General features: G+C 33.3%; 2 protein-coding genes across 3 annotated transcripts; one reads left to right on the top strand and one right to left on the bottom strand.

Moving 5' to 3' along the window:
* Window positions 1–55: 55 nt before the first annotated feature.
* LOC144845572 (DNA repair endonuclease XPF-like) lies at window positions 56–12,296 on the top strand. Of its 2 annotated transcripts, XM_078702996.1 has the most exons (21): window positions 56–196; window positions 580–664; window positions 963–1,059; window positions 1,706–1,788; window positions 2,146–2,268; window positions 2,800–3,010; window positions 3,138–3,251; window positions 3,540–3,635; window positions 4,054–4,163; window positions 4,507–4,576; window positions 5,023–5,113; window positions 6,190–6,270; window positions 6,511–6,665; window positions 7,187–7,395; window positions 7,699–7,792; window positions 8,508–8,645; window positions 9,225–9,347; window positions 10,249–10,509; window positions 10,808–10,948; window positions 11,451–11,587; window positions 11,916–12,296. In XM_078702996.1, exons 2-21 carry the CDS (start codon window positions 594–596, stop codon window positions 12,118–12,120), a joined length of 2,610 nt encoding a protein of 869 aa, XP_078559122.1. In that variant the 5' UTR covers window positions 56–196; window positions 580–593; the 3' UTR covers window positions 12,121–12,296. The 2 variants fall into 2 exon arrangements, with proteins under 2 accessions (XP_078559122.1, XP_078559123.1); XM_078702997.1 differs by lacking the exon at window positions 2,146–2,268.
* A 19-nt stretch (window positions 12,297–12,315) lies between these two features.
* Window positions 12,316–22,315, bottom strand: LOC144845579 (CD5 antigen-like). Its single transcript, XM_078703008.1, has 6 exons — window positions 22,175–22,315; window positions 20,457–20,789; window positions 19,239–19,559; window positions 17,842–18,168; window positions 16,382–16,492; window positions 12,316–15,589 (listed from the first exon to the last, which is right to left on the bottom strand). The coding sequence occupies exons 1-6, from the start codon at window positions 22,236–22,238 to the stop codon at window positions 15,228–15,230; spliced, it is 1,518 nt and encodes a 505-aa protein (XP_078559134.1). The 5' UTR covers window positions 22,239–22,315; the 3' UTR covers window positions 12,316–15,227.
* Between the last annotated feature and the right edge of the window lie 266 nt (window positions 22,316–22,581).

Genomic DNA, 22,581 nt, shown 5'->3' with positions numbered 1-22,581 from the left:
AGAAAGTCAACCAAGCGTGACACAAACTAATCAAAAGCATATAAATGTGAAACCTATTCGAGCATGACCAACATGTGAGAAAACAAAAATACAAGATTTTTTATGTAATAAAATACCTTTTTATCAAGTACTTAATAGCAATAATACCGGTCGATACTTCAAGTATACTGTATGTAAATCAATTAAGTAAAACAAGGTAAATAATTATTGATCAATATCATAATGCCTCAATTATAGTTTTGAAAGATGGCCAAGCCAAGCCAGAGTAGGCCACAGAGATAGGCTGACTTCACAAATCTATAAAAAGCAACCCGAAAAAATTGCATATCTTCGCATGTGAGGGAACATGCTGACATGGCCTAGTAGTAGTAGTCTCTGGTATTCGTTTACTCTATATTGTATGTGATACATCTTATTTATGATCAATGCAATGCAACAGCTCTACTTTTGACTACAAGTGCAGTGTAATTTTAAATCAATTTAAAAATGTGAAGTACTTGATTTATTTTTGCAAAAATTAAAATAAAGGATTGCTTTTATGATGGGTTGATAAGATAATAAATACTATTTTTTCTACAGAATCAAGACATAAAATGCTGCTGGAATATGAAAAGCAGATGTTTTTAGATCTGTTCCATGAGGATGGACTTATTGTTTCAGCACGGTAAATGCAAACAGGTTTTTTTTTTTGAGTGGAGGGATACATCAGAACTACAGTAAATTCTCACAACAGTATGGGAAGTGCACCTCAACTCCTTTCATGTTCTCCCAACTCATGTTCTTCTGCCAATGCGAATGTCAAGAGAACTATATTAGTGTGGTTTTCTTTTCAAACCCAAATTTAATTGCAAACATTACAAGGTTTTGGTCAGAAAAAAATATGAATTTAATAGTACCTTAGATGGATATAGATGTGTATTTATTTGTTAATAACTTACAGTATTGTTTTTTTTTTCCTTTAGGGGTCTTGGAATAGAAAGATTGTTACTGCATTTCATAGAATTGTACAGTGATCCTGGAAATCTTGTTCTTGTTCTCAACACAAGCAGTCATGAAGAGGTTAACCTTTCAACTTTACACTTTATACGTCTGATTGCTATCTCCCTTTGTTTTGAACTTTGACATTTAGCATGCCTTATTTATCTATTTCTTCAAAACTCAGGGTTGTGTAATTTAATTATAGATATAAATCACCACATCAGATGATTTGCCTTTCTCTGATGTAATTAATTAAACAAATTTGCCAGTACCGTACTAGTAATTCTTGGGTGGGACTCAAACCTACAACCTCCAGAAAACTAGCCTGGTGTCACATACTTCTAGAGTACTGAGCTTGCACTATAGAGGCTAGGGTTAGGTTCAAGCCCAAGAAAGCAGGACAGATACTGAAATGATCAATCAATAATTTCTTTAATAATTCTGAATTTTTGTACGGTTAAAACTATCATCAACCATATTGATTTAATTTGTTGGGTTAGTAGTCCTAATTATAAAGCTCAGTATACATCAAACTTTATGCGATAAAATATGTGATGTGCCCATATATTGACATGATGATGTTATATCACTACCATATTTGGGCACATCACACTTTTTTGTCACATGAAGTTTGATGTGTAGACAGAGCTTTACAAGCAAATTACATAGTGCCCATTTGCATTGTAATATGTGTGACTGACCATTTTGGTTTCTTTTTCATTGACAGAATTACCTAATTGAAGAATTAATAAGCAAAGAGGTAAAGTCTTTACCAAAGGTTATCAACAATGAATACAGTGTGAAACAAAGGTATTATGGGATATTTCACAACTTTCCTTTATTGTGAGGGAAATTTTGGTGTTGAATCTGCTTTCTGCTTTCAGATTTTGACTGTATTTTGAAAGAATGAAAATTGAAATTATGTTTAATTATCTTCAATAACTTTATGTTTCTACATCTTTAGTTTTACAACCTAGGACAAAACTGAACTCCTTGAAAACTCTCTAAGAAATTTCTGAAGACCAATTTATTTTCATCTCTTTGAAATGCATATTCTGAAAACATTTATCTAGCTCAAATGTGTAATTTGTGAGAGTTTGCATCCAATTCCCTACATATGCATTACCGGCAAAGAAAAAAATTTATTTGGTATGTTTTATTTTACAGACAAGCTGTTTACTTAAAAGGTGGAGTTCTCTTCATCACGTCACGTATTCTTGTTGTGGACTTATTAACTGACCGTATACCTGCTCATCTAGTATCTGGCATTCTGGTCTCAAAAGCACATAAGTAAGTTACAAATGAAAACGATATATTCTAGGGATGTGTTGTTAGTGCTGATGATTCCATTTCTGCAATCACTTTTGCGAACTCTACATAACCTTTTAAAGTATTGGAGCTGCAGCTTTGTGGTTAACATCTTGCCTTCCAGGATCCAGGGTTCAATCCTCACCTTGTGCCAAGGTTGTAACTCACAAAATTAGCCTCAAATTAGACTTCGTTTATAAGCAACAAAAATTATAAAATAGTCAGTGGCATAACACAGAGACCTGAGTTTAAGGACACTAAGTGGCTCTCCCACGCTCGAGGCTTTTGATGTTTTTAGCCCTTTTCGACATATTTTAATGCCTGTTTTTCCTCTGTAAGCTCCGGGGCCTCAGGGTTTAGCCAGTGAGGGCTCATAGTCATTACGCTACTGAAAATAGTTAATCCATCCTGTAATTGGCGTGTTACACGCTGTTGGATGCTTATGCAATCAAAAATAGTATTAGACAAACCAATGTTTTGATACAGCTTAACTTATTCACATGTTTGTTTTAGAATTATCAACAGTCATCAAGAATCCTTCATATTACGGCTGTATCGAGAGAAGAACAAGACAGGATTTATCAAAGCGTTCTCTGACCAACCACAAGCCTTTTCATCTGGGTTCTGTAAGATTGATCATGTGATGAAAAGCTTGTTCGTTCGCAAACTTCATCTCTGGCCTCGTTTTCATGCTTCAGTTAACTCGTTCTTAGAAAGAAATCAGGTAAGAGGTTAAAGGATCATTAATCAAAAGATTGAGACACTTTAGTTTCCAGCATCAGACATGATTTACCCACCAAGCTACAATTCCTTATAACCACTTATTTCTTTCTTCTTTCTATTGCTTTCAGCCAGATGTTGTTGAGCTTCAGCTTAGCATGACAGCACGAATGCAAGCCATCCAATCATCAATTCTTGACATCATTAATGCCTGTCTTCAAGAGATTAAAAGATACAATCCTATGGTAAATTATTATCATTTATTTCATACAAGTTCTTTTATAACAAAATCCCAGAATACTGTATAGGAAAAGTTTTTGTATTGCATCATTCTCAATGATATCAATACAGTATAAAACATCATAAGAATTGTGATGGTCCATATACTGATTACAGTAATAATAAAAAAAATGTCATGTTAGGTAAATTTGAAGGGTCTTTTTTACGGTATATTTTGAAATTTAAAAAGACTATTTATGGCTTTCTTCAGAACTTATTGTGTGTTATTAAGGAGGTTCTTTGTTACTTTTTAGCTGGATGCAGATGCCCTTTGTGTTCAGAATATCATTGGTAGAAAAAGCCTTGATAAACTCATCAAGCACCAACTGGATCCAGTTTGGCATCAGCTGGTAAGTAGAGAATACAAGAATACAACTATTTAAATATGTATTGACTTAATTGAAATAGTGTATAAGCATAGAGATATTATAGTAAACATCTTGATAGTTTATATTTATTTCTTATTTTATTTAATTTAAATTAAAACAGGTATAGATGTATCACCTGTTTTACATATGGTCCTGTTTATAGAAAATAAAAGGTTAAAACATGCATACAGGATTCTTTAAAACATGTAAAAACAGTAAAATAACAAGGGAAATTATTTCGATTGGTGAATACGACCACAGGAAGGGAGATATTTTGATTGGTGAATACAACCACAGGAAGGGAGATATTTTGATTGGTGAATACCACAAGCACAGGATTAAGATCCAAGAATTAAGCAGATTATTATTGATACAGTCGATTTTTCCAAATTGTTTTTAGACAGGTAAAACAAGGCAGTTGGTGGCTGATTTAAAGCTTCTATGTCTACTGCTACAGTATCTTGTTCAGTATGATTGCATCACATTCTATAATTATTTAAACACATTCAGGTAAGAATAACAATTTATATTTACAGTACAATTAAAATATTAAAACTGTAACCATATTATTGTTGCTGTGTGGGTAAAGGGGTTGCTATCTAACTGGAGTAATTGACCATGCCCACAGAACATCTGAGCAGTCTTGTGGTAGTAGGGCATCTGCATTAAACGAAACAACCATTGAGATGAAGTGAAGTTGATGTGCCATGTACTAGCCTAGACTATTTAGAATTATTATCATGGTAAAGTCTCATAGACAGTGCTTTAAGTACAATATTCTATGTATTATTCACAATTGGGAAAATATTAATGTAATGTAATGTTTTTGGAGATTACTGTATTTTTTTTATAGATCAAGTGAGCTAAAGTTTGGACAGAACTCAGGTTGGCTTTATTTAGATGCAGCAAACACAATGTTTATGGTAATTAAATAAAACGTTTTATTTTTAGTCATCAATCAATCAATAATAAATTTGATTTCTCAAATATAAACAAGTACAGTGACATTTTCTAAAATGATAAAGGAGAAAAGGGGTGCCCCACTGGAAGCCTAAGCTTTAAAATGTGGGGTCCAGGCAACATATTTAAGGTTCTCGTCCGAACACCGCAGTTAAACAACATCGGGCCATGACAACAAACAATATGGTAAAGAATTTTACCATAACACTGTACAATTACAAGATTGATTATTTGTTACATCAGTATATTAAGATACCCCATGGTAAATTGTCCCCCTCTGTTTTCCAAAAATAAATGCTCTCTAACAAGATATCATTATTAAATACCGTTAAATGATTAAATCCCTTAATAGTGTTTGGTATGAACACATTTTTCTTTGTTGTTGAAAAGTTTTATTATATTTCTATAGAATGCAAAAGAAAGAATATTTGGCGCCTCAAAGAACAAGAAACAAAAAACAGACGACAAAGAGGAAAAGAAAAAAGATGAAGAAGAACAAGGTAATGCTCAGAGAGTGGCCATGTTTCCGAAGCCAAAATAAAATTATCGGTTAATTGTTTAACCAATTAAAGTGTACATGATCAGTCACTACCAAACAAGCAGATGGTCAATCACAACGCAACAATTTGTCCTTCAGGTCAACTGTTAAAAATTATCGCATTTAACCGATAATTATCTGATTTGAATGAGATAATTATCGGTTACATTTTCTTGAGTGGAATCGGTTAAACCCTATTTCCGCAAGCAGTTTATCGGTTAATTTTTATCAGTTAATTATCGGTTATTTTTTTCCTGCAGAAACACAGCCGAAGAGTCTTTTATAGAACAGAATTAACTATTTAAACTAAGTCAGATATTTCTATTAAATACAGTACTACTTATTTTAGTTAAGTGAATAAATATTTAAGGTTTGATTAAGTGTGATTAAAGACCCCTTCCCTACAAATTGTGACGTTTTGTAAAAAATATGCATATATATTACTTTAAAAACATTAAACCAGGTCATTCCTTGTCTTACATGTATGTTTTATGGTAAATTATGATAAAAAAAGAGCAAAACAATACACTACCTAAGTAGCTTGCGGTGAATGTTCTCTCGTGGACGGTCTTTAGGCTTGTTTTGTAGGCCTAGCTGGTAAACATTGGTAACGTACGAACATTGTACGCTAGCTAAAGGCCTTAGTTGCTGTATTAATTGTCTTTCTATTTTTGCCAGACTCTGTTGACACAATTTGGTGGAAACCCGGTATTTTCGGTAAAAAGTTCCATTTATTTTGGCCTAACGATCGATCGAAAGTGGGTGAATTACAGGATAAAACCAAAAATATAAATCCGTGCACAATGCATGTTGGGTTTTATAGCGGGCCGCTAAAATTATTAGAATCGCCTTATTTTTCACATTTTTAACCGTTTAAAGATGAAAAAAGTTATCTCAATAGGACCATATAGTATTTATTTTTACATTAAATGTAGTTTGTGACCTTAAATTAGATCTAAAAAATGTAGGGAATGGGACTTTAATGAATACGACAACTGGAGAAAATGTTAGTTCCCTTCCCTTCCTCTTTTCTTCTAGATCTCGAGCTTGAACCATGTCCGAAGTGGCAGTTATTATTAGATACCTTGAATGAGATTAAGGAAGACAGTAAAACTACAGGTGAATATACAAACACACAAATATGCAAATTTTATTGAAACACATATATCAAATATCAGCAGGTTAAGATACATATGTATATTACAAATAAGATGTTTTTACATTTCATACATCTGTATAACATTTAATTTATACCTATGTTTACAATAGTTATTTATTACATTTTTAGTTCAATGAATGCATATAATATTAGTAACTTCTTATTATGTCTTTACATTGATAAACTTGCCCAATTTTCAGGTCAATCAAATCGTGTTTTGATCTGTGCATCTGATGACCGAACTTGCTCACAACTAAAAGATTTTCTTTGCAACGGTGCTAAGCCAGTATTGTTGAAGTTATTTGATAAATATTTCCAATCTAAAACTTCTGACAAGGATAAAGATGACGCTGCTGTAAGTATTCAATATTCAATGAATTAATGTTTATGATTGTAATGATGTGGAACGAAGTTAAATAGGACAGTCCAATGAAATGGTGAAAATGTTGTATTATAGTGAATATAATTATAACTAGAAAGCCACTCTGAGAGTGCATACCACACGATCGATTACATATACCTCCTTGGCGGAGGTAAACTACTGACACATGACACTCTATTCTAGTGACATCAGACCGCCTGTCAATAACATCTTTCATTGCCCAATAGGGCAATATAACGTTTTCGACCCTTGTACAGTAGTAGTATGTAGTTATATGATGCCATATCAGCCAATCACATTCTTACATAGGCTATGTACTATAATGAGAGTTAAAGGCAGAACAGGAGGATTTTTATCTATAATTCTCAGTTTATGGGGACTTGTTCTATATATATATTATGGATATGAAATTGTGACAATACACAGCACTTGTTGGATTTCCTGAAGATCAACAAATATTTAAATATGCCCCTTTGTGCATCTTCTATTTCCAGGGTAATAAAAGAAAAAGAACTGCAAAATCAAAACCAACAGAAAGAGGCAAAGACGAGCAAACATTGACCCAGATGGTAGGAAGTTTGATAAGCATTCCTGATGCTGGTAGTGACCAGGCACCTTCAAATGTCCAAGTGACATCATTTGATGCATATTATGGTATTGTAACAGCACCCTCTACTGTCATCCATCCACTTCATGGCAATGAGTAAGCATCTTCCTTTGTTTGTTTTGTTTTGTTTACTCAGTAATTTGAACTCTATTTTTTATTCACTTCTGTAACAGAACGTGAAATAAGGAAATGAATCTTTAGAGAGAGAGATATTTTTTGTTTTATCATGTTTGCCATTGTCAACTTTATTTGCACCAATACATGTTTTTCTGTAAATTCTAGAGGGCCCACTTTCAAAATCAATAATCCTCTGAAAAACATATTATAGTTCACATTATTTAAAATAAAGAGTAAATCTTGATCGTTCAATTGATTTTTTTTTTTACATTTTATTCGCAGAGATCCACATAATTTAACAAGAACTTTAAAAGAAGTTCAGCCAACATATGTTATTTTGTACGATGCAGAGATTCAGTTTGTTCGTCAGTTAGAAGTGAGTATATTATTGTTTGCTGTTATAAGTAAATAAAAAAACTAAATAACAGTGCAAGAAATATGTAAGGTCTAGTATAGTTGACAGATTTCTGGTTTTAGGACAGAATTGTTAATAAAACAATGGCAGATTTATAATTCAATTTTAATTTATTTCACAAGAAGGCCACTCAGAGAGCGCAAGCCTCCTCCTAGGCCTATTAAAATTTAATTAAATGTTCCCATACAGCTGTGAAACCTTTAAAATCTTGAAAATCGAGCAATAACTTTTTGATTAATCCTTGATTGATTGATTACTGCCTCTCTGCTGAAAAGTCTGCCGACATTTCCGCTTGGGCTGCTCCGTGAAATCCTGCTAACTAAATATATATATATATTATATATAAATTTGAAACGATAAAGATGAGGAAATCTGTGAGAATGAGAAAAAGTCGCCCAAACCGAGACTCGAACCCGGAACCTTCTGCTTGATAAGTCGCTATCCAATTTTGGATAATCCCATGAAAGCCCCAGTGGTCTAATGGTTAGGATATCTGCATATCAAGCAGAAGGTTCCGGGTTCGAGTCATCTGCATGCCCTCACCACTACCTTTTACACTTTATTTAATTGTTTATTGTTTATAAATACAGCTATCCTTCCTCTCACCCTGCCCCCTCCCTATACAAAATTTTTCGATCCACGCTAAAAAATGTATAATTTGTATTCCTTTTTCAAGATATATAAAGCTACACGAGGGAACCTGCCACTTCGTGTTTACTTTCTAATGTACGAAGGATCAACTGAAGAGCAACGCTACTTAACAACCCTCCAAAAGGAGAAGAATTCATTTGAACAATTGATACGAGAAAAAGCTGTAAGTTCAATGTTGTTACTTTTTGTTACAGTGGTTCTTTTGTTGTTGTATGTTTAACACCGTATACTATAATGCTTGTTTATCAAACAATTTGTGCCCTAAAGTGCACTATATTTACATACAAATCATTTCAGTTTTATGTATGTATGTATATGTATTTTTTTGTATTTGTATTTTGGCCGTTCATCTGGATAATGAATGAAACTAAGCCAGGACTGTTTAAAACACCTTGGTTGGTTCTCTCATTGATCAAGGGCTTCTCTCATCCAGTGCCCACCTTAATCAGAGGAGAGGCATAAGCCAATATGTCTGAAGCAGATACTAGATGCACGGGCTGCCTAATGGGACCCCAGCTCCATATACAACACCCGGTATTTCCAGATGGTCTCCCATCCAACTGGTCCCAACGTTGTCTATTTGAATTGCTGAGGAAACAAACTAGTTTTCTGCAGCTAGCTGAAGTTATTCAGCTGGTCTACAGTTCCGAACTCAGAGTTTGCTAGTATTTTTAAGAGGTTTTAAGAGCACAACATATAAATAGTGCAATTCATTTTCAACTTGCTTACTTTAATTCTACAGACAATGGTTATTCCAGAAGAGGTTGATGGAAAAGGAGAAGTAGCCCCTCAATTGGAACGTACACAAGCAACAGATAAGAGTAATACTAGGAAAGGAGATCAATCTATGCATGTACAGCAGAAGGTATTACATCCATACATATTGTTATGTTGAGTAGCCTAACTGTTTAAGACTGGCGCACACTAAAGCTATCGACTGAGCCAACTGGCACGAGTAATACTTTGCTCACAGTGTGCGCCGGGGAATTCATGAGGAATTGGCCACCCTTGCAGCTGAGGATAATATCTATCATGTTTAATATTTGTTGGCACACGTGACATTTTCCTCATAGTGTGCGCCGAATGTGGGCTAACAGGTCACTAAAATATTCCACTGCGCATGACATATTCTAATTTATTAAAATATGTCAGCACGTGCCGTATAGCGTAGTAAGTAAGTCTGAAGGCGTTTAGTATGTATAGAACTGATCACAGTTTGCGGCAAATTTTTTTGTGAGCAAAGTGTTATTCGTGGCAGTTGGCTCAGCCGCTAGCTATAGTGTGCGTCTGGCTTAAAGTAGAGCCTCAGCAAACCGTAACCATAGCATCAGCACAGGTTCAAAGCTCTATAGTTTTGGGGGTCTAGTGTACACATCTGGCTCATATCATATGCATTTTAAAAAACCCTGTGTATCTTTTGGAAGAATAAGGTTACCCTGATGTACTGGTCCATGTCAGTTCCTGTCATTGTGTACAAATGTGTTCTGTCTACTGTTGTATTTCAAGATGAAAGGAAGGTGAAAGTTTTTTTGCAGTATGTACAACATCTAGTCCATTTTATTAAAATGGTTGTACTTATATAAAGCTCAAATTTGATTCCATTGTATACTACTTATTAAAGATACTGCATACACTTTGATAGAAATCTCTAAATTGTTATTCATCCAAAAGTTCAAATATCAATATATTTTAATATCTTTCAGAGCCCGAAATTTTTAAATTAATTAAATCAACTATAGTTTGTGAATAACAATGTTATGTTTTAGGTGATAGTTGATATGAGAGAATTTCGAAGTGAGCTGCCATCGATTTTGTACAAGAAAGGAATTGACATTGTTCCTGTCACTATAGAAGTTGGGGATTACATATTGACCCCTGACATCTGTGTTGAACGTAAAAGCGTGAGTGATTTGATTGGATCGTTGAAAAGTGGTAGACTTTATAACCAGGTGGTTGCAATGACAAGGTATTATACTACACCTGTTTTGCTGGTCGAATTTGATGCAAACAAGTCATTTAGTCTACAGGTACGTTAAGAATAATTAAATCAATGGTTTAATGTAGGACTTGGAAGAAGTTTTTAACTATAAGCCATAATTTTTAGCCATTTGATTCGTTAATTTTATATCGAGTGCCATTTAATGTTAGTTCTATTGCTCAGTAAAAGTTCTATCCAATGGTTCTATTATAATTTTATTATGCATAGTATATAACTGTTCTACTCCGCAGCCATAAAAATAGAATAGCCCAGCCTTCCTATCAAACGATTGTAAAAAATAAAATGTTATTATTGTTGTAGTTGAACATTTTTATATTTGTTTTTAGACAAGAACCACAATGACATCAGAAGTATCATATCAAAACATCTCTTCTAAACTGGCTCTTTTGACGCTACATTTTCCCGGTCTACGGATCTTATGGTGCCCAAGTCCACACGGTACTGCAGAATTATTTGCAGAGCTTAAGGTATCCATTTTGTTCCTTTGTATAACTGGTGGCAAATAGATGCATTTTGATACTGTCACTATGTTAAAAATTGGAATAAATGGCGGGTCCTGTAATTTCACCTATTCTACACTGTATGTAATAATGTATACAGATTATACTGTGTTTACTGTATATGCTCTATGACACAAAATAGACAGAATTCAGCACTAACAACATATCATATTCTTCAGTTCAGGTCATAAATAAATGCCATAAGCTTTTTCTGTGTGCAATATCCAACGTATGACGTGCACGTGGCGTTTGTGGTGCGGATAACTAACTCGTCAAAGTGACAAGTTCAAATCTAGTTTATTTATAATGTAGCGCCTTTAACATGCAGGTAGCTGATAAGAACCATGTAATCTATTCCCCATGGCCTACATGACTTGTATCAATAAAACACTCAGTTACAGTTATCTCTGTGGTTCACTTTACAGATGTATTGTTTATTAAAAGTAATGTTTCAATTTTTGTTTCGTAGGCTAACCGAATGCAGCCTGATGTAGAGAATGCACTGGCCATCACAGCAACTGACAAAACTGACTCAATCGATGTATATAATCATACACCTTATGATATGTTACTTAAGATGCCTGGAATTAACACAAAGAATTGCTGGTATGTATGCCTATAGATATTAACCGGCTGCAGAGATGTTTGAATAAATGTTGAATCAACTTTTTAAGCTTAAGCTCTGTCTACACTATCAAACTTTATGTGACAAAAATGTGATGTGCCCATATATGGACATGATGATGTCATATCACTACCATATTTCATATTTAGGCAAATCACTACCATATTTGGGCACATCACACTTTTTTTGTCAAACTACTTTGATAGTGTAGACAGAGTTTTACATTGATTAAAGGCTGTTATGATGATTAAATGATAGATTAAAATTTCATTTTAATCCATGATAAATTATAATTCATTTTTATTTCAGGGGTTTACTGAAGAAGGTTAAAGATTTATCAGAATTAAGTTCTCTATCAACTGATCAATTGGAAGAGTTGCTTGGGAGTAGCCTGCATGCGAATCTACTACACAAATTCCTACATACGACGCTGACAGAAGCTGCAGCAACTGCCTGTAAAAAACCTACTTCCTTTCCTGGTCGTAAAACCACAAAATCAAATATGAAGAAGTAGTAATTTGACATTTTATATTCCTTCTTCTTGTTGATAATGGATGATGACATTTGCTCAGGTGCGGATCCAGCATTGGATAAATGAGGGTGGGGTTTGTTAAGAAGATCATTTGTATCATATATATAAACTATTGTATATAGAAAAAAATATAACATTTTTGGAAAATTTGTCAACAATTCGTTTCTTGTTCTTTATTGTATCAATACAACAATACATTGGTTAACCCAAGAAATAGCTTTTAAGGCCATTTTATAATAATCAAGCGGTAACGGTAAGCGCAAAATACGTGTAGCTTACCGCACATAGAGTATGTATCTATCCTAAGCTAAAACCCCCCGTCCGCTCCACGTTGTGTGTAAATGGTCATAAGGAATAAGATAGATTCTATTTTTATTACCGTTACCGGTCATCAGTGTAAATCGGCCTTTAAACAAATTTGTGAGAGCCATAGTAAAAATATGCAGTTCAAGCTTTGACGTTTACATTAGAGATGCCTTCTAGTGCCCACCTTATCAATAAAATATTTTCATTTTTGATTGGTTTTAATGAGTCTAAAGACATAATTTCCTCATTTTTAATCTCAATATTTGTAATGTTAAAGATGTATTGTCCCTTGAAACACAAAAAATGAAGGTCAAAATATTCTAAATTTAAATTGGCCATATCAAAGTAATATTAAAGTTATTCATTTTAAGTCGAAAATTCGAGCCAAAAACAACAAGTTTACGTAATTAACAGGTTAATTAAATTTGATTACATTTCGTCTGGAAAATCGTCACGAGCGAAAGTAAACAAAGATTTCAAACCACGAGTATGCATGATGCTAATTAGGATTGTTTACAACTCGTCACCGTTGAGAAGGTGTTTTCACACAGATCGCGAGGAAGTTTTATGATTATGCATAAAAAGTAGCCGAACAAGCGCATTGCTTTATGTTTTGATCGAAAACTTTGACTGGAAGTCCAAGTTATTTTTTGAACAAAAAAACGTCCGTATCACAAATTGTTGGTGAAAGTTAATAACTATTATGATACTTCAAAATGACCCAACTTTTTTCGAAATCTTTTTTTTTTAAATATTTTTTTGGAATTAGTCAAAGGGACAATACATCTTTAAAGAACGAAATAATAGAAAATACAAACATCATTTTTAAATAAACCAACAACCTTGTATTTAAAGTTTAATATAAAATAACATAGTTAAAGTTTTACAAATTACAATAATGCACACAGAATGTAGTTAAATATATAAATATTATATAAAGAATATAGTAAAATAATATATATATATGTGGGAAATACTGTAGTAGGGGTTCCACACTGTTTGTTAGGTTCATCCAATAGTACAAGACATGATTACATTATAATTTGATTGATCATAATCTGTATGTAAAATGTAGGTTAAATATTAAAAGTTATCAAAAAACACTTTAAGTAACTTTTACTAGATATTTACAAATGTTGGCTTCAGCCTCTTTAAAATCTTAATATATAGCCAACATTGAAATCAGAATCTGGTTCTTTCTTGCAGTTTAAAATACCATTCTGAAAGCCTGACATTTTGGGCCAGTGTGTGCAGTTTTGAGAAAGTTGACTATTATCGTAATTGCCCCAAAATAGTCAGTACCCTGCAGTTTTATCATTCACAAGATACTAAAAACAGTTTACTAAACATTAATATGAGCACTATAAAAACTTAATAATTTAATAACTATTGAATTATGTCAGTAAATGGCAAGTAACCAAACATATCCAGAATTTCAAACAATACACATACTGTACATAGCAACCTTTTTTAAGGGGCTCCCTGTTTTGTTCACCTTGTGTTCCTATAAATTATGTCCTTCCTTCACTAGAATAAATGATAAATCTTAAATATAAATTATTATCATTGCTATACATAAGAACACCAACAAATTATAATTTGTAATATTATTATTATTATTATTATTATAAATTATTATTTACTACCATTATTATAACTACCTTTAGTATTATTATTAAAATAAGAACTAAATTAAAATTGGAATGTTTTAATTAAATCAGTTAAAATTTATATAATATACAAAGAAAGTCTGAGATTAGTAATTACATTACTAGTTGGTAGCCAGTGAAGAAACCAGGGAATTAATAAAGGCTTCCCAAATTAGGCTTTATAAGCCTTGTCTTGCAGGTGCAGGTGTACAAATTGCACTGTGTGTGCTTTTGGTGTCCTCTTTGTATCTTGATGTGGTTAAGTTTTAGTGGGATGTAAATGGCACACCTCATGGGTGTCGGCAAATGATCATGCCTCAAAAGAAGAGGCCTGATGATTCCAGAAAAAGTATTCTAGTTTTTATTGATTTGTTAAAGTCAGTAATTTTGCTAAAATCATTTTTCAAAATAACCTAAGCAAATATATTTACAATTTTTTTTCTATTAAAGATGTATTGTGCCCCAAATTTGTTTAATTTAAAAGACAATTTCAGAAGATAAGTGGGGCTAATAGAGGGCCACAACCGGCCCACCAGCCTCTTGCACCACTCAATTAGAGTTGTGTACCTTGAGTTACAGTGGTGAGTTAAAAACATGACAAATGAAGGTTAATAAGTCAGACTTTGAATAATCTACCTTGCATCTTCAAAAAAAGTTTCGTAAAAAAAAAAATGCAAACAAATGATGTTTTCACTTATAAAAGACAAAATAAATGGTTAAATTTAACCAAAAAACAATTGGCTGCAGGCACCCAATTTGAATATTTTTTGCTTTAAATTTTATTTTTTTAAGGTAAATATTTATTTTTTCAATCCAATTTTTGGTAAAGTGAATAACTATTATGTAACATTAAAATTGCATATTCAACAAAAAAAATATTTTTCAGGGGGACAATACATCTCCATTCCTTAGATTAAAAGAACATTCAATTAAGTAATTATTAACTATATTTAATAAAACGAATAATACCAGCTCAGGGATTTTTACCCATGTATAAACTACTACAGTATAAATAAATGAAAAAAAAGACGGCTTTGCTGCTATAGAAAAATAAGCCTCAAGCAATAAATATTGACATTGGCTGGCGCATGTATTGCAAAATGCGAGAATTGTAAGCGATAAAATACTAGAAGGTTAAGCATTGTAAGGAGGTGGCTCATCAGGCTGCACACCACTACCATCAAGGGGAACTTTTTCATTAGAGTCCTGAACCATCATTGCCTGTGCTCCAGCTACTGCTCCTGGTGCCTGGCTGAATGGTTGAATGATGGGCATATGTGATCCAGGAGGTCCAATCTGGACTATAGGAAGCAAATTAACTTGGTTTGCACTGTAAGCTACTGCTGGTTGATCTGTACGGTTCTTTCTGGGGCAACAGTATACAGATAGAAGAACAACAAACACTATAATTAAAATGCTTCCACTTACTAATCCAACTATGAGACCTGCTTTCTGGTTATCGTCATCATCATCAGGGTAAGTATAATCAGAATACTCTGAAATACATTAAAATAATTAAACTTCTACTTTCGTATTTGTGATAAACAATAGAAATACATATTTTGTCTACTTTGATCCCTGAAACAGGTCTTAATCTCTGTCTACACTATCAAACTATTTTGACAAAAAAAAGTGTGATGTACCCAAATATGGTAGTAATAAGACATTATCATGTCCATATATGGGCACATCACATTTTTTGTCACATAAAGTTTGATAGTGTGGACAGAGCTTTATTATAATTTGACTTATTGTATCTAAATTGTAAATTGCTTATATTTTTTTCTTGAAATAAATGTGAATGTGACTTATTGAATATTTGTAATATATTAAATTGAGTATTATCATTGCTTATTATCATTATCATTGCTTATTATCATTATCATTGCCTATTATCATTACTTATTATCATTGATTATCATTATCATTGCTTATTATCATTGCTTATTATCATTATCATTACTTATTATCATTGCTTATTATCATTATCATTGCTTATTATCATCATCATTTATATCATTATCATTGCTTATTATCATTATCATTATCTTTGCTTATTATCAATGCTTATTATCATTGCTTATTATCATTATCATTATCTTTGCTTATTATCATTGCTGATTATCATTGCTTATTATCATTATTATTAAATTACATAATTTTGTAGGCACATTTCATAAATTAAAAAGAGTACTACTATATAGTAAAGCCTTAACAACCAAGATTAAAACATTTTAAAAATGAAGCATGTACAATAGTTTGAAATAAAATGTGAATATTATACATACCACACCATTCACCATACCATGATCCATAACAGGTACAATCACCATATCTACAATGACCATTGGCACATTTTTTTCTACATATATAGCTCTTTTGCTCATCAGTTTCATTAACTGAAAAAACAATTTTTATAAAAAAGAAAGTGTATCCGGTATTTTTAAAGTTAATTCTTAAAGATGCAATCACTTCCATAGAATAAAAAACTAGAGGGTACTCCGAGAGTACAAACCTCCGCCTACTGTAAAATTCGCCTACATAAAATGCCCCCTGAATATTTTTTTTTTACATTTTTTTAAATTAGTTCTAAGTGTAAATAGGCTAACTGCACACTACAAAGTTGTGGATGACAGTGTGGTGTAATGGTTATGTATCCAGCCTCTCACAGTTGAGATCGCTGGTTCAAGTCCCACTGAGGTTTTTTTTTTATTATTTTTTTATTTCTTTTTTTGTTTTTGTTTTTTGTGGTCCTTGATCTTTGACCCTGACCCTTCAAAATTTAACCACAATTATATGATGTGTCATTGATCATTGTGGCTAAGTGTGGTGAGAATTGGATAAAAACTGTGGTCTCTTGGCAGTAAAATAGTTTTTTGTTAGTTGTGACCTTGACCTATGACCTTTCCCCCTCAAATTCGAACTCGTCCGAGCTTTTGGGGCATAGATCATTGTGGCCAAATTTGGTGAGAATCGGATAAAAACTGTGGCCTCCAGGCTGTTCACAGACACACACACACAAACATACAGGGGTGAAAACATAACCTCCTTGGTGGAGATAATAAAATGACAAAATAAACGGTTATATAACACCTAAATAAATTCCTGTCATTTGATTGGACGAATGTGGGTCACATGGCGTGCAATAGTACGCACGTTCGTTCAATAGTACTTTTTTTCATGTACGAAAAAAAAAATCTTTTTGCGTTTGAAAAATATTTTGTTTCATACTATAGCTTTTGAAATACAACAGCGCAACATATTTTGTACATTCGCTGTGATTTGATGGTTATGACTGGTTTTTCGTGATGGAAGTACATTGTTGGAGAGATATATATGTACTAATTTAGATCAAAAAGGCATTCAAATTAGGTTTAGATCGTTTGTATGATTTTGATTAATTAATGGGAACATCTCTACAAGACGTGGAATTGTTGGAAAAACCATAATTAGCCTATATGAGTTCCAGTTGTCTGTCGAAGTTTTGCCTTTCAGCCAAGCTAGTACTACTAGGTCTAGTCTACAGTAGGTCTGTTAGTATAAGAGGCTAGGCCCCTGGGTTTAGGCAGTGAGTGCTCATAGCCATTATGCCACTGGGAGTACGCCATTGAGTGTGTCCAAAAACGTGCGTGCCATAATGTTGGGCTGCAGGTTACTCCAATTAGGGTGGTGCTTTGGTCGATCTGTGCCCGGGTACCAACTTTTCATATCTCCACAGTTTTTTTTCAGCAACTAAAACTGTACATACCTACTGACTGCATACAGACAACAACCCATACATTTGAGCAAGACGACCCAGTCCAATCATCATGGTTACACTCAATAAGACTGTTTTCATGTCCGTCACAGCTTATATAATCAAGCCAAATCTTACTGGTTGAGTTTCTGGTAGTGTACTCGCCAACAATTGGGTTGGTAAAACCAAGTGAACGGCAGGCAACAGTTGCATCTACAGGTGCATATGTGCTGTACGAGTAATAGTAGTTGGACTCACAAGTGTAACCCCAAACTTCAGAATGGTAAAATTCAACTATTCCAGAATGTACATTATTTGACTGCAATCGGATATCATTATCTGTAGAAAGAATATATGGTCTGTTATGAGGCTTTCACGGTAAGCAAAGCCTACTTTTCAAACTACAAATGTACCCTTTATTTGTTCAACATAAGACGGAATGCCATATTTATAAGAATAAACGAAAAGAAAGTGAAAAACAAAAGAAAGTAGAATTCACCAGTACAGTAGTTTCTTTCATTTGTGAATGTTCATTCCCATAAAAGAAAAAAGCACTTGGATGAAGTGTACTAAGTACATCAGTTTTCCAATCACATATTTGTTTTTTTTTAAAAGGATCTCACTATGAGTGAGATTATACTATGACAATTTGCAATGACCTACCGTACCTACTGTAGGACCTAGGAACTAACCTAATTATTATTATTACATGCATATAACCTATTGATTCTGTCAGAATCTTTATTTATTCTTTCCTTAGCACTATTTTGTCCGTCAATTATCTTGATATCAGTTTCATCTAGCTAAGTCAATTTTGAGTATATTCCTTATGGCCAGGAATCGATGTGGTTATGTTTTCACGGTGCGCAATCAAAAATTATGCAATTTTAATGAAATCACGTTTGTAATCATATCTTCACAAGCATGAATCAAAATTGAACAAAATTTGGTACTCATAAATTTCAGGTCATATTTCATCATATAGCAATAGAATTACGAGTGTAGCGCATATAACACATGCATACGCACGTTTAAAATTTAAAAGTGATACCGGCTATTGTATATCTTTTAAAAATCATTTATCTTTATTAAAATCAATGCATATAACCTATAATTGGTCATAGTGACGAATTAAATCTAGTGTTGATTGGTTTTGTGCGTGCATAGACATTGTGATGCTTCCTCACTTTGATTCTTTGACAGTTAAAGGTAAATTTTATAATGAAATGGATAATTGTTTTGGTAAATTATCTACCAATTTTGCATATGAGGATCATGTTCTTGCATTCTTTGACACAGTTTTGCCAGATTTGAGGTCCACTTGATGACCAATGAATAGGTCCCACATCTTTGCAAATCAAAATTTCTCTATAGTATTATGTACCTAAATATGAAATCGTTTTATGTACCTGAATAACAGTACATGTATACATCATCATTATGATTACAGGAATCACTTCCACTCCACGACACTTGTGAGCATTCACTTATTTTCGACTCTGAACCATCGCAACGTAAATTATCAATCCAGATTCGTCCTGTTGCTTTACGCAAACGTTTTGATAGACTGTATTTTGCCAATTTGGTATCGTAGCCGACAGTACGACAGAGTGCCGTTGCATCCGACAACACCATTCCGCTATTGCAGATCGTACCCCACTCCCCATTGTGATACACTTCGGCTCTGCCTTCTTTTGCAGTCAAACCTCCAACCAATCTAACATGACTTTCTGATAAATAGAGAAGAAAAAAAAATCAGATTTATATTATTGCATTATCAGTTTCTGGATCTTGTCTGACACTTGTGTGCATGTCATTAAAGTCAATGTAAATAATTAAAAATCAAATAATCCAGTGCTTAAAATTCACACTAGACAATTATAAATTAAGAGATTCCAATTGTATTGATACTTAAAACTTTAAAACCAATTGCACCAATTGGACACACCGTGTGTGCATAAAACTCACATGGGTTATTTCAGACAATTTATGCTTGTTTGTCCAAATTGGACACATACATTAATAACTTTAAATAAAGTATATATCTAAATGATACTATATATGGTTTACTTCAAGTTTTTTACATTTTTTTTAATAGGAGTTACATGGCATAATATTTTTTACTTTTATTTTTTCAATTCAATTCAAATAACATTTATTTATCCGTCCGGATAATCTTAAACGTATTTCTAATGTAAATATTTTAAAATTAAGTTTAACTACATAAATTTTGTTTTAATTGTTATCCTGAAACATTGTTTAAAAAAACCGGGTTGGTGTCCGGCGGGGTTTAGTTTTTATGTTTATTTTCCTCTTTTATTCGTTTTGTTAATTTTCAGTACTTATGTATGGCCTTGCACGGCCTTGATGAAAAACAACCTTGGGTGTTTCCATGAAAATAAAGTATATTATTATTATTATATTATTATTATTTACTTCCTTTTAAGATTTAAACAATAATGGAATAAATAAGAAATAACATAGACAAATAACAATATACTTTTGTATATTAATGAGATATAGTGCAATACCTGGATAATTTAAAAGAAATTGATCATGATACACTGTGGCCATGATAATATTAAGCTTCAACAAAGCCTTTAATTAAGAAGACGTAATAAACATACCTTCTAGTCCTTTACATGTTATTTGTACAATCTTTTCATCAATTTTATCATCGAATGCAGATGAAGGTAAGTCATATTGTTTGCAATACTGTAAACCACTTTCCTTGCCAGTGCAAATAAAAGTACGTGCCGTTAACATGCGTGAATTGTCTACGCGGTTGACAAGGGCGTAGGCATGTACATCGGAATAACCTAAAGATTTGCAGACGACTAAAGAGTTTGATAACGTCCAATTAGCTGAGGCTATCAACCACCAGTTCCTGTTGTAGTATATTTCTACCGTTCCATAATGCTGTCCAGGTGCTTGACCGTTGTTAAACTTTACCTCAAAATCTAAAAAAGTCAAATGATTTTTTTTTTTAACATAATTATTTATTAATACTATGAATTACTGACGACCACCAGATTTGACAAGACTGGTGACTAGACTATTTAGAAACAGGTATAACGTCTAGAATCTAAATGATAATTGGGACAAAATGTTACTATGTGCCCGGTACATGTTCCCAAATCTGGTAATGTTTCCAAATTCAATGATAACATATTTTATTTCTTTATGATAAAAGATGACAAATACAGTAACAATAAAAAATAACAAATTTAATATTAAATAACAAAGAAATGGGGAAATTATTGAAGCATAGGCCTGTGCTTATAACACTTTATTATCAATATCTTCTTCTTTAGAATACTGCTTAACGATCATTAAGGATCAAAACAAGTGAGTGAGTGGCCGAGAGGTTAAGACAGTGTAACCGTAATTACGTAGCCATAACATCGGCAGGGGTTCGAGGCTCACTCACTCCATGGTTCTGGTGGTAGAACGAGTCTTCTCGGATAAGGACTATAAACCGTAGGTCCAGTGTACACAACTAGCTTGTGTGCACTTTAAAGAACCTAGTACATCTTTCGGGGACGAGTAGGGGGTTACCCCGGTGTATTAGTACATCACAGCCACTGATCACCAACTGGATCCTCTGGGAGACCAGTCTTTGACTGAAGAGGTCGCCCAGTATAAAAATAAACAAACAAAAAACAAGCATCCAAACATGAACAGCTATTATTAATTAATGATGTTTTAGGTGGTTCACATAGTCTGTTTGTTTGAATATGACTGTTCAATGTGTATGGTACTACTACTAATACTAGGCTTATTAAAGTATTATGTATTGTAATGTAATAAATAATAATATGAAACATTAGGAATCCCAGCTACATAAATGTGACCAACCCATCTACAACTATACTCAAATGAGGTTCTTCAGAGTATATAATAGGTGCTAGGAAGATGATGATGATGACCAACCTTTTATTTAGTGGTCCCAACATGGGCCATAATATAAGATAAAATTATATTATTTTGACAATAAAATAAGATTTCCAATGGTCTTAATGTGTTTGTGGGTTCCTTCCAAATCAACGATATCCCTATCTATTATCAATAGGTAAGCCTATCTAATATTACTAGGTCTAGGCCTAGGGCCTAGCTATGGCCTGGCTACATACAGCCTAACTACTACTAGTAACTACCTAGGCCTACTAGAGCTAGGCCTGTCCACTAGCTAGCTAGGCCTATGATGATGCCTAGACTTAGTCTTAGTAGGCCTAGAGAGTACACAGAGCAGCTAGCTAGGCTAGCTAGGCCTAGCTTAGCTAGGCCTAGCTAGGCTAGTTTAGCCTTTGCTAATAATCCTAGTCTAAATACAGTATCAACATACCAAATTGAGTATTAACACCATAACAATGTATTGCAACAAAAACAAGAGAAAGTATCCAAAACATAACGGCTTCCTATGTCCTAAAAAAGGAGAAACTACAGTACTAGGTAGGCCTAGAAATGTATGAAGTTTTGTTTATTATTGTATGCCGCCCTCTACAGTCTACATGTATCATTTCTACTAGTATTATGGAAGGCGATCACCGCCAAAAATACAATTACAAACACAATGTGCCCGTAGTATTAAAAGGGATGTTTTTCGGTGCGACAATTTGTTTACAAAGTGCATGCGAGTATCTTTGGTAGACATATTAGGCAACTGGGATGGAAGATAGGAGAAAATTAGAGACACTACTGATGTGAAAAACCTCATTCCAATCATTGATATCGGCACGCAAAAGCTTAAAG

Source organism: Antedon bifida, chromosome 6 (genome assembly GCF_963402885.1).
Source record: "Antedon bifida chromosome 6, ecAntBifi1.1, whole genome shotgun sequence".
Lineage (NCBI taxonomy): Eukaryota > Metazoa > Echinodermata > Crinoidea > Comatulida > Antedonidae > Antedon > Antedon bifida.
The sequence above is the reverse complement of the archived record's forward strand: the minus strand, read 5'-3'. Positions and strand labels throughout refer to the sequence as shown.

Bases quoted from the DNA above. Each gene is read 5' to 3' on its own strand.
- LOC144845579 (XM_078703008.1), bottom strand. From the start codon at position 22,238: ATGTTTTGGATACTTTCTCTTGTTTTTGTTGCAATACATTGTTATGGT. The intron at 18,169-19,238 runs GTACATAAAACG...TTCTTTCTACAG, and splicing joins ATACATGTACTGTTATTCAG to ATAATGATATCCGATTGCAG. The intron at 15,590-16,381 runs GTATGTATAATA...AATGTATTTCAG, and splicing joins ATGGTATGGTGAATGGTGTG to AGTATTCTGATTATACTTAC.
- LOC144845572 (XM_078702996.1), top strand. From the start codon at position 594: ATGCTGCTGGAATATGAAAAGCAGATGTTTTTAGATCTGTTCCATGAG. The intron at 665-962 runs GTAAATGCAAAC...TTTTTCCTTTAG, and splicing joins GGACTTATTGTTTCAGCACG to GGGTCTTGGAATAGAAAGAT. The intron at 3,011-3,137 runs GTAAGAGGTTAA...TATTGCTTTCAG, and splicing joins CGTTCTTAGAAAGAAATCAG to CCAGATGTTGTTGAGCTTCA.